Source organism: Empidonax traillii, unplaced genomic scaffold, assembly GCF_003031625.1.
Source record: "Empidonax traillii isolate 1590-97213 ecotype Southwest subspecies unplaced genomic scaffold, ASM303162v1 scaffold97:size1219025, whole genome shotgun sequence".
Taxonomy (NCBI): domain Eukaryota; kingdom Metazoa; phylum Chordata; class Aves; order Passeriformes; family Tyrannidae; genus Empidonax; species Empidonax traillii.
The window spans coordinates 672,273-684,398 of NW_020955290.1; the positions used below are offsets into that span (position 1 = coordinate 672,273).

Consider the following 12,126-nt stretch of genomic DNA (forward strand, 5'->3'; position numbering starts at 1 on the left):
CTGGACTTCCTCTTCTCAAGAAAAGCATATATCAATAGATTTCAAATCAGTAGAATTTTACTATAATCTTTGCTATTAGTATGAATGCTTTTTACATGCAGTAAAGAAAATAAATCCTTTCTGTTTGTGAAAGAAAAGAAAATCGTTAAAATCGATTCTGTAGTGAGAATATTTTGGTGTTGACAAAAACACTGAAATACTCTTTAGTGGGCGAAGTAGTAGATCCTGTATGGCAGTGGTACTGCACTTAGTTTATATGATGCTGATGTGATATATGTGGAAAACAATCATCAGTTGGATGCTGTATAAGATATATGATTATTGTAACAGTATTGATTATGCATGACTTAATGAAGGGCCAGTGTTTTTGACATACCAAGTATGCATGATCCAAAACCAATATGTTGTTTCAATGTAGCTGATAAAAGACATTTAATGTTTGTTGTTCCTTTAGATTTCATTAACTTCATCTGTGTGGTATGCATTTCTGCTAAAACTGAAACTTCTTTTAGAATGCTGGTGATTTTTTTTATGGCCATTTTTTTTAGCTGTTAGCTGAAATTAAAGAATGAATTGGAACGTTCTTGACTAGCTAATGATTTGTTAGTCTTCCTAAATTACAATATCAGATGGAACCCCATGAATATACAACTTTGTTTCTCCACATATTAACACACAGTGTATTTTCTCTTTCCAGAGAACTAAGTCATTTCAAACTTCATATTTCTAGATAGTTTAGTAAGTGCTAATAGATATGTCTGTCTTTCTGAACATTGGAAGGGCTTTTTACTTATCCTTGCAAACAGTATGTTTTGAAAGGAGGGAAAGAGAGGTATCATTTTCACTTGGATGAAAGTGAATGGTCTTTCTGGCTGTCAGTGATGAGGTCTTTCTAGCTGTCAGTGATCGTTACCATAGAAACACACTAATGGGTTTGCTATTTCTGAAATGGATTCAGCTTTTTAAACTGCACTCTAAAATGTGTTTTGCAGTCACTGAAGTGACTGCTTAATTTGGCAATTACCTGCACCCAGGGATACCAAGCGTTCTGTTTTTTCAGTGCAGAATAATACTCTCTTTCTTAGTGGCTTTGTGGAATATCTTTATAAACATATCTTTATTTGATTTCTTCATAGATCAGTCTCTTTCTCTCTATGTCCTAGTTTTTTGTTGCTTTGTTTTAATTTCATACATCTGAAGGAAACTTTCATGGCATTTGCTCGGATTCTTTAAAGAAGGGGTTTTATTTGCAGTTCTGGTATGTTTTTCCCTTTAAAAGACTTGAGTTTTGGGGGGTGGATGGGAGTGGGGTGAAGAGAGAAGTAATTTCTTGGGGGTTTTGGTTTTATTTGTTGGAAAGGAAGTAGTTTATTTGGTTTGTATCTTTTCCTGTTTTGTATCCTTTTGTCTCAGTGTAGCCTGAAATCTGAAAGACAAATAGTAACAACAGCTAAATTATAGACAGAATTATTCTAGGTATGGTGACAAAAATCTGAAAAGTGAAGTTCTCCTCAGGTAGCAACACAAGGTTTGATGAAATACTGCATGGAAATTACTTCATTTTTGTCTAAAATACGTGGTTCCTTACCAAGAGAGAGCATGGCAACTGAAAAAAGTCTCACGTGGAAAAAAGGAGAAAGTTTTATTGCCAATAATACTGTCTAGTCATCATTCCTGTGGGGCTTGACTACTTTTAGGGATTCTAGAACTGTACTGTTGACTGATCATCTTACAGACTTTTTTCAGAACCTAGAAATACAAAATGTACTGAGTGCTTATTGAGCTGTCATGCAGATCTTTAAAGGTGAAAATAAGCTGAGTGAGGCCCATGTTGTACCCAGGAAGAGCTACGTAGGACCAATTATGTATCACTCCTGTACTGTAGATAAATGTTTAGCCCTTATTTTCACTTTTATAGAAGTCGTTGTGAATAGCTAGATAGTATTTGGAATTAGTGTTTAGTGTTTATTGTAGTTTGACAGTTTCCAGTGACTTCTGGATTCCTGAAGTTTTACACTTTACATTTGTTCTGCAAATTTTGTTGGGTTTGACTGTTTTTAAAGATTAAAGCAATTTCATTTGGAGGGCTTCCAGGGGAAATAGATTCCTCTGTTGCTTCTTCTGCTCTCCTCCTGTTGGATTCCAAGAGACAGCTTGCTTTTAAGCTAATTTGACAAAATTAGTAGTGATGTGTGAAGATACATCTACAGCTTTGCGTATTGCTAACAGTGTCCTATTTGTTCCTACTGATATCTGCTTTCTCTGGTGAAGTGTTATGCAGTATTACCGCATTAAGTCAATTGATATACAAGTGAATTTTTAACATGCTTGCTTTTTTTCTGTTTATGAACTATATTCCTGTTCTCCAAGTAGGAAGAGCGAGGACAAGCACTGGAAAGAAATGTTCAGTTGAGTTGGGATTGCTGTTAGTAATGGTGTTTCCCACTTTCCTTCCAGGTTGTTTGCATCCGTTCTACATGGAATGCACTGTCACCAAAGCTGAGTTGTGATACAAGACCCCTCATTTTAAAAGCTCTGAATGAATTGTTTGCCCTGGTTCCCTCATTAACAGTGAATACAAATGAATTTGAGGTATGTACTCATGGACTAAGGTGAGTCTTTCTTTTATTATATCTTTGTATATAGCTTTGAAATGAGCCTGCTTGTTTTTAATTTATCATAATGCACATTCCATACAGTTTAACAATTTTTGCTTGCATTAGTGAGTCTTGGGAAATATGTGAGGAATTCCAGTACAAGGTTAATCTGTGGTTTCCCTCTCCCAGAATGTGAGGATACGTGAACATGTCTGGAGTTCAAACCTGTACGCTTTCCACTTTTCTAGCTCAATGCATGTTGATGTGGCAGCAGTTTGTTTCAGGTACCTGCCTCTGTTTCAACTGCTTATTTAGTTAAAGAAAACATAAATGCGTATTTTGTTTTCTTTTATAGAAATTCAAAGCCCAAGTTATCAGCTTCCTATGGAACAACACACAGAACGAGGTAGGTGATAAAACTGAAAATGTTGATTTCTGATGTCGGGAACTGGATATTAAGTTTTGTCCTTTTCTGTCAAGACAGTGTCGGTAATCTCATTTCCAGATAGGGTTTTCTGGTTGTTGCTGGCCATTTAACACTGTCTTTGAAGCAGTGTACCGCACATGAAAGATGATCCTAACATCTGCCATTTCCAAGGATAATTATGAAACAAACTAGTTTGATCTCCCCTGGAAGATTTCAGCCTCGACATGGTGAAGCATTCTCGACAAAGATGGTGCTGCCACAATTAACTGAGTTCTTTTGTGGAGTATTGTAGTGCAGTGGGAATGCTTGACTATAACCACCATGGGGCTGATGGAACTCAGGTATTTTAGTTTAAATGTGTCTTATATATTTCTACCTAAAATACCCTCAGAATGCTTGCTATGAAGCCTAGATATTTGGTCTTGCTACTTTGCATTGTGTATGTATAAAGTAAGCAATTGAGAGTGTGCCTCAGAAAATCATTGTTATTTTAAATTCTTCTTCAGTGTTCAGTGGTTACTTGATAAGCTCTTTGTATGGGCAGTTTCCAGTAGGTAGCAGTAACATATACTGTGTTTCTGATTTTCTTCCTGTTAATTTTCTAGGATGCTCTGGTAGCAATTTCAGCCTATAAATCGCTGTCATCATTTGGCTCTGAAGAACATACAATTCTTCATCTTCCTGAACAGGTAACCATATTGTGTGTTTAATAGTAAGGACATTTGACACCTCCATCTGACATGGGTTATATCCTCTTGAAAGGAAAACCAGGCCATGTGCCTTCTCTATCAGATAACTAGGAGGAATAGAGGAATACAAGCTCCTACTTGAACGGTGAAATGAGACAGTACTGTCTTGACGAGCAGGAAGAGACACAAATGAAGCTGAGTGAGGGCTAAGCAGTTATTTTGTTAGTTAAATCATCAGGTTTTCTTTTGGGCATTTTATGCTCTTCTATTAATGCTTAATTAAGCAGATCTTGTGATTGGTGCTTCATCGATTTGCAGCAAACTTATGCTTAGTGCTTTTGTTCCTGACATGGGTAAGTCAATTTGAAAAATGGGTGCTATTTTTGGAATCAAACTAAAAAGTTTTCCTGTGATTTTGTTCTGAACTTTTACTGGATAACATTTTGGTTTTTTGTCAATAGAGTAAGTCAGAAAGGAATTGAGGTATTTATTGGAACGCCCTTTAAGTATGTAGACAGCCGTTAAACTCTGAAACTTCTGATGAGTTGACTCAGTAACCTTATGAAATGAAGGAGTACAAGGAGATGAGCATAAGGTCATCTGTGTGACTTTTTTTTGGAAAATAATGTTGTATGAGAGGCTAGACAGTACTCAGGAGTACACTGGTACTTTATGGCATAGTATATACTTCTGTAAGGTTTTGTTTACAAGATAGGCTCCATTTGCATGTTGCAATTGGCTATTATGAAAAGGTTGCAATAAGCAATTTTAAAAGTAAAAAAAAATGGTTTATATAAATTCATGAAAAGACGTCAGCATAAATCTTACACATGAAAATATGTTTTACATAGAAGACCACGAGACAGAATAAGGGAGATATCTAAACACTGCTGCAATATTAAATCTTTCACAGTGGTACATAGTTATGTATTATTGGTACACTTTACTCTCATTAGAAAACGAGTAAGTATGATTTAATTGAAAGCAGTGTAAATATGTTGCAGTTTTTCAGATTCTAAAAACTAGTATATATAAATAACATCTAGCAAAAATGTTCTATGAATATTGAAGTGCCAATATAAAACATTGTTAAATTGAAGAAGAATCAGAGTGAAAATAAAATTTTATGAATTTTAGTTCAGTCTGTAAGTGCCAAGATAAATTTTACTCTTACTGATGTGGTCTTAAATGCCCTGTGACTTTTATCCGCCAGTGTTGCCTTTCAGTAAGTAGAAGCTTTTATTCAGTCAGCTTCAAATTAATAAAATGGAGTGAAATAATGAAATGGGAAACTTTTCATATTTAGCTGGTATTTTTGACTCTTGGAATCATGAATGGTGATGAGGATTTGGAATCTTTGTGCTGACATTTCATTTTTTTAAATCGTCCAGGCACGACCAGAAGTTTACTTGCTGGAGGACACAGACATGAATGAAGATGAAGAGGAGCAGGAAGCAAATCTTTTTGTTCCGGGTTCTTCATACATCAAGCTGTTGTCTCTAACACCAGCTTCTGTTTTAGGAGGTATAATATATCCAGTATTTGAGGTTACTTTGCAGATATATAATCACAGTGACTCTACAGACATGTGGCTCTTTTATAGTGGAGTATCATGTAAAGTGCTTCTTTTTATTTGTTTGTTTCTTAACAAATGACAGAAAAAAAAGGTAAAGTTCAGAGGAAAATAAAGCCCACAACCCATTTTTAGGAAGATGGTGTGTCAGAGGTCCTGATGGTGGTGAAAAATGCTTACAATTAAAAAAAAACCTGTCTGTCCTAAAGGGAAAGCCGGTTTCATATTATTTACTTCAAGTACCCATGACTTCAACAGAGAGGAATGAGCAGATGTTTTAAAAGGCAGCTCTCTATTTTGGTCCAGCACAAACTGAAGTAAAAAATGTTTTATAAACATATTAATGGTATGAAAACAGTGCTATTTACAAAGTCTACTTACTTGACAAAATATTGGTGCTGTGTTTAAATCCTAATTGCAGGGATGCATGTTGATACTGAAGTATGCATCAACAGATGCACTCTGGTTGATGCACTTGTTCTGAAGCCTGTGCAGTTGAATCACTTTCAGTATTTCAGATGTTTGCTGATCACTTGATTACTTACAGAAGTGCTGAAAGTACTTTCACTTCCAGTTACAAGGCTGAGATTTTGTGCTGGGACATAGGCATTGTTCTTTCGTTCTTAGTAGAATGCCTGGGATCTCGATGTGCGATTGCAGCCTTTTACCGCGATTTTTACTGCGAGTGCAGTAAACATTGCCATGAAATAGTAGTAGTGTTTTGTAGTATTTTTCCCTGGTGGGGACTCCTAGAAAGATCCATCCATCAAACTCTGCATGCACTGGCATCTGGAGTATATGCAACCTCAGCTGTAGAGTCGAACTCCTAAGTCCTGGAAGCTTAGGAAGCTTCCAGGAAGAGTGATATAACCTACTTCAATGAAAGAGAGTGATGTATCTTGACAGAAAATGCAAGCCGAGTAATCAGTGCTGAGATAGTCAACTTCCTAGGAAGATGGGAAACCAAAACGGATTTTAAAGTGAACAGAATGAATACAAAGATGCAGCTACCGCAGACTGGCATCAAAATATACTTGAATCCAGACATTCAGTGAATAGTTTCTCCTTCAGAGGTGTTTTTTGATGCTGTTAATTAACACAGAGAGCAGAACAAAAGCTGAGCAGAACAAAGGTTGAGCAAAAGTTTTAGTGATTGACAGGAATGATTGATGTGATTTGATTGCTCCAGTGAAAGAATATGAAACTGGATTCGAGAGACATTATCCAAGACAGGCCTGAGAGCCACAAAGTTTCTCTTCTGTGGGAGCTGAATCTGAGTAATTTCATCTGCCAGAATCCTGCTGTTACACATTATTGAGATTAGTTCAGTACTTCCTTACTGCTTAGGAGGAGTAGGACTGAGCTGCTTTTTAAGAAAACAGACTCTGCTTCTGAGTTTTCCCTGAAGTCCTTGTTAGTGCACTTCAAATCAACTGAAACTTCTAAATGAAGTATAGCTTGCTGCTTGTGAGAGCTCCCTCTTTGCTTTTCCTTATTGATTCTTTAAACTCTGAATTCCTGCTTATTTTTATTCCCTCCTTCTCCTTTAATCCTTGCAGGAGGGGAAGAATCTTTAGGCTTTTTTCAGACTCTGCATGTTGCTTTATGAAGAGCTGAACACTTAATGCTATGACAGCTGCAGTTAAAAAGTTCCAACTGGAAGGTGGACTTGGTGCCTTATTACTGAATTGTGGGATTTTTCCAAGTGCCTTCTTCAGCTGTATGGGAGGAAAATACCTAAGCTTGCAAACAAATCTATAGGGACTATTTCTGCAACAGAGCTGAGGAAAAATTAGAGGCAAACTAAAAGTAGGTTTTCTATGACAGTTGGAACATGCTGCAATTCCAGTTTATTATAGCTGTCTGCTTATATGAAACATTGGAAAGTGGACTTTGATAGCATTTTCTCTTGAACTCCTTTAAAACTGATTTCAGTTTTCATATTGTCTTGAAGCATTGGAGTGCACAGGCTACCAGAAGGGCCATGACAGCCTTAATTTTTTTATTTTAGTAGTTTTTCATTCTGGGTGCCTGAGACTTGTCTCAAACCTGGTAGTCAGAGAATTAAAAATAATATTATGTAAAGAACTATAAACTTGATATTATTATTGTTGTTGTTGTTTCTAGTAGTAGCTGGTAGTTACTTGTAGTAGTATACGTCCTGCAGAGATATTACTACTAATGATAATTTGTTGCTGTGATGTTCGTTGTCTTTTTTTACCTTCAGATTGATTTCAAGCCTTAAAATACTGTATTCTAGCATTTACTGCACATCTCGTTCTTTCATTACATTTACCCAGATTTTGTAGTTTGAGTTATACCTACCAGTCTAGAGCTTTGGGTTGTGTCCTGTCTGAAGAATTGCTTTTGAATGGCTTGGAAATATTAAGTCCTTTGGTGTAACCAGCAAGTGCAGTAATATGATAGCAGTGACACTACCTGTACTGTGTTGTGTCTGTCAATATGAATGGTTTCCAGCAGAGAAATAGCTCCCACTTTCATTAAATTTCTTTTCTATTGTTGTAGCTACCCTAAACAAAAAAGGGTTTTTATGAAAATCATGAGCAGGTGGGTGGGTAGTGTTTTCATGTCAATAAGTATACCCTATTCCAATAAATCATTGGCTACAAAGAGTTTCTGTCTATTATCAGTGTAGTGAAAATTGCTAAATGCATTCTGCAGGTTTTGTTTGAAGAGTACTGGCATTATAGGTGGAGAAAAAGGATCCCCAGATGAGGTGCCCTTTTTGACAGGCTACAAAAACCTATTAGATTCAGACTGAAACTCCACTATGGAGTTGAAATGGGAAAAAACATCGCTGAAAATCAAGGGAACTTGGTGAGATACAAAATGTGAGAAAGTTTACGTATACAACTGTTTTATTCCAAAATGACATGGGTGTTTCTTGGGATCAGAAAGGATGAATGAATGCCTCTAGTCCTTAGGCAAAGCAGGACTGCATGGGATTTGTGAACTTGAAGGCCAAAGTTTCAAGCCTAATGTGTAACAGTTCTTATAAATCCCCTTAAAACTAATTTGCATAGTGAAAGCAATAACAGCTTTATTATGTTTGCAAGGTGTGCTGGTACAATGTTGTGATGTGGTTACAAACACCGTGCAATAAATCTATGTACATACAGAAATATAACCCTTTTCTCCCAATATGTACCTCTGGAGGCTGCTTCAGACTGACTTTGCAAATGGACAAAAACTCGATATTAATTCTGTGTAATTTTAAACCTGGTTAGGCTATAAAATGTATAGCTTGAAAGCACAGAACATAATAAAAATTTGTAGTGCTGTATTAAAAGAAATGAAGGTCATACTTCTCTCTGTATCCCCTATTTGCAAATACACACTCTTTCTCCATCTATCTTCTTTGCATTGTGCTTCTTCCAAATCTCTTAAAGAACAACCTGGTTTTAGAGGCAGTGTTCTTCACAATGTTGCTCAACATCACTTTATTTATCATTGTCCTTCTGTCAGCATGTGCTGGGGTTACTGGTGTATCAGTAGAAGAATGCAGTCAAGAGCTCATGGAACAGTTACAGCTATTTTCCTTCCCAGCCTTGAAAATTCTACATCAGCTTTGAATAAACTAGTTTTATACTGGAATTCCTCACATTTCCTATTTTCAGCAGCTTCCTATGATTTTCAGCATTGCTGTATCCCCACTTCACTGGAATTACAGGTGGAGGAAAAAATCCCCAGATGTAGATATGCTTGCTACAACATCAAATTTAGACTGCTGTTCCACTATAAAGTTGAAGTGGCAAAGAAGCATTAGTGTCATTTTGGGTTTTGCAGGGTTAGTTATGTCTCTCAGTCATCAGGCTCTGACAGTCTCTTGCCTTTCTCTTCATTGCATTGTACTTCATCAAGCATTTGAAGAGTTTGCAACATCATTGGTGAAACAGGAGATGACCAACATGCCCCGTGGTGTGTATCATTCTGCCTTGAGAGGAGGGACCATGCGCTCAGACCAGGGGAAGACGGTGGCAGGTGTTCCAAACTTCTTGCTGAAAATGTATGAGAGGAACAGACAACCAGGCATGACACCAGGCCTTGCAGGTAAGCTGTCCCTTTCTTGAATTTGGGCAGCTATTCATGCTTTAACCCAAAGATTTCTCTGAATCTGTAGGTGAGTCAGTTTCAGAACAGTGACGTCTTATGCCGTTGGATATGCTTGCATATGCTTTTGAGTTGTTGGCTTTATTACGTTAACATTGCTTTGGGTTCTCCCCTGACTTTTGCAAGACTTCTGAACTGTTAATGCAGGTATTTGGCACTGACCTTTCTTTTCCCCTTCCCCCACTTTAAGCTGGCATGTTGCTGTGTTACGACCTTCCAGTCCATATGGGCAAAGATGGCAAGCCTATTAATAGATTTCTTGCTAGCAGAGGGCGTAGTTTCCAGCAAATGTTGGTCGCCCTCATTCATGAGGTAAGTTGTTGCTGGCTTTTCTTCACTTTTCAAAAGTATGACACCTTCCTCCCTCCCTTACTCCCTCATTTGTTTATGCTAATTAGCTGTTGGTATCAGGTAGCAATGGCATGTATGAATGTATCATAATTAACGGAGCTTCCTGTGATGAATCACAGAATCATCAAGTCCAACCATCAACCTAGCAGCATCACGGTCACCAAGCTTCACTAACTTGAATTGAATGTGAAAATACCTTTTTTTTAAATGTTCGCTGTTGAAGTGCCTCTTATAAAAATCAGAAGAACGAACAGAAGGTGACCTTTGCCTTTATCTGCCTTGCAGACTACTATACTTACCTTATACATGTCGTGTGCAACCAGCTGTAGATGAATAGCAGGTCTGAACAATGATGGGACTCTGTGGAGAAACAACATCTACGCTTTACTAAGGCTTCCTATTTTATTCTGTCTCTTAAGTGTTTCAGCTCCCTGATGTATTACACTTAACACCGCTGAGAACATGCAGTTACTTTTGATGTGGTTTTGGAAAAAGGGCATGAAATAAGCCCCAACTTAATCATTAAGGAAAATAAAGTGCTTATAATTGAGTCTTTTAGAAAATTCAGAATTACAGTACTTTTATGGTTAGTAAGATAATAACTGGATCCAGGGACATAAGTGTTCCTTTCACACTTTTATGCCAATGAGAGCAGTTTTTAACCAAAAGTGGAAGTGTGTTAAACTCTTTAGAAGTTCATAAAATAATTCTGTAAATACAATCATTTTGTATTGCTGTAGAGGTTAATTACAAGCATCTGGGACAGTGATCTGGGTCCTGATTTTGGTTTGTGACTGTCACCCAACATATGTGGGGCTTACCTGCTCTGAAGTTCGTCTGTGATGCTAGTAAGATCACTGACACCAAAAACCTTCTGTTAAGAAATAAGTGTAGCATGGTGTGTGAGTGGGAAGATTGTGAAAACAGGGTTTGGAGAGGTTTCTGTTTATAAACTCAAAGTCTGATGCAGAACACATGCATCTGCCACGCATAATGCGCAGGGGTTATGTTCTGATCTTGTGATGCATCTACAAGGCTCTCTCTGGGCTTTGCTCTCAGGGCCTGTTTCCTGCATGTTCACTCTGTGTTCATACCAGTTAACTCCCATAGTCTTTTTTGAAGCAAGCAAACCAGTTCCCTAACAAACCTATCTGCAGCAGAGTTTACCTGAAGTTTCCAGTCAAGTGTTGGGAATGTGTGCCATGCTGAAATTGGCTGCTTCTGCCTAGTGCAGTCTTCTCACTCCCTACCATCTCTCAAACATTTCCATGTGCTAGCATACACATCGAATCTTTACCTTCCGTACAGTATCATAATCATTCTGGTCCTTCAGGACTGAAAAGCCACAAAAAGTAATAATCATGTCTTGTGGCCACAGAAGTACCACGTGAACCCAAGTGGGAGTTAAGCCAGATGGTACAAGGACAAAAGCCACTCTGCACCCGTTGGACTAGGATATAGAAATCCATCCCTGGTGCCATGTTACGAAGTCAGTGTCAACAAGATTATGAAGTACTTCATATGTCAGGTTCTTCTCTCAACCTAGAAAAATAAAAAAGCAAACACCACTCTTGAACACAGATCTCAAGGTATCTAATACCGTGCGTGCAGATTTAATAGATATTTTCCATCTTGACATCTTTACTGCTAAAGAATGAAAGCAGAAACTGGAGATAATACCCCTTATCATCACAGGAGGGTAAATTAATGTTTTAGAATGTTTTCTAGCTATTTGGATGTTCCAGTGGAGAGCACCAGGGGAAGTCCACAGGGATATTTCATAGTGTGTCAAGGGATCAGATGTAGAGTAATGAGGTATTAATGAAGCAGGAGCTTCCATAGTATCCAGAAAGATAACCTTTGTGGTTTATGTAATTGCTTCATTGAATGGGACCTGGGTTCAGGACCAGAGGTACTGGAGAAAAGCATATTTAAGGTGTTACAATAAAGGCATGTATGAAAGTTTTATATGAGTTGAATTACAATGGGATGAGGATCAGTTCTAAACTACATAACATTTATATTTGTCTGTACAAACGTTATAAACATTTGCCTGTTACCCTGCTGAAACACCAAATAAAATCTCTGGAAAACAAAATATAAGTTTACTTGTATGTACTAAGAGTGATTATAAAATCCAACAGCACATCAAAAATTGACTTTTTTTGTGCAAACAAGCTACCTTCATAGAAACACAGCCTTTAAAAGCTTTGCTGGACAAAATACTGTTTTTTTTATTGAATGTGGTGAACTGGATAAAGTTAGCGAATATGTACCAATGGCTGGAGAGAGAAATATTTTACTAAGTATCTCACTGCTTTACCAAGTCAATTAATTCAAGGTATAGTAAAACTAGAA

The 12,126-nt window shown here is 37.3% G+C and overlaps 1 protein-coding gene across 1 annotated transcript in view; it reads left to right on the forward strand.

Annotated features, from left to right (window-relative positions):
* FOCAD (focadhesin) overlaps positions 1-12,126 on the forward strand; it is an 89,638-nt gene that overhangs the window by 37,808 nt on the left and 39,704 nt on the right. Inside the window, exons 16-21 of the mRNA XM_027881850.1 lie at positions 2,458-2,592; positions 2,953-3,003; positions 3,630-3,713; positions 5,105-5,237; positions 9,169-9,357; positions 9,608-9,729. Coding sequence (XP_027737651.1) covers positions 2,458-2,592; positions 2,953-3,003; positions 3,630-3,713; positions 5,105-5,237; positions 9,169-9,357; positions 9,608-9,729 — 714 coding nt within the window. The remainder of the gene's footprint in view (positions 1-2,457; positions 2,593-2,952; positions 3,004-3,629; positions 3,714-5,104; positions 5,238-9,168; positions 9,358-9,607; positions 9,730-12,126) is intronic.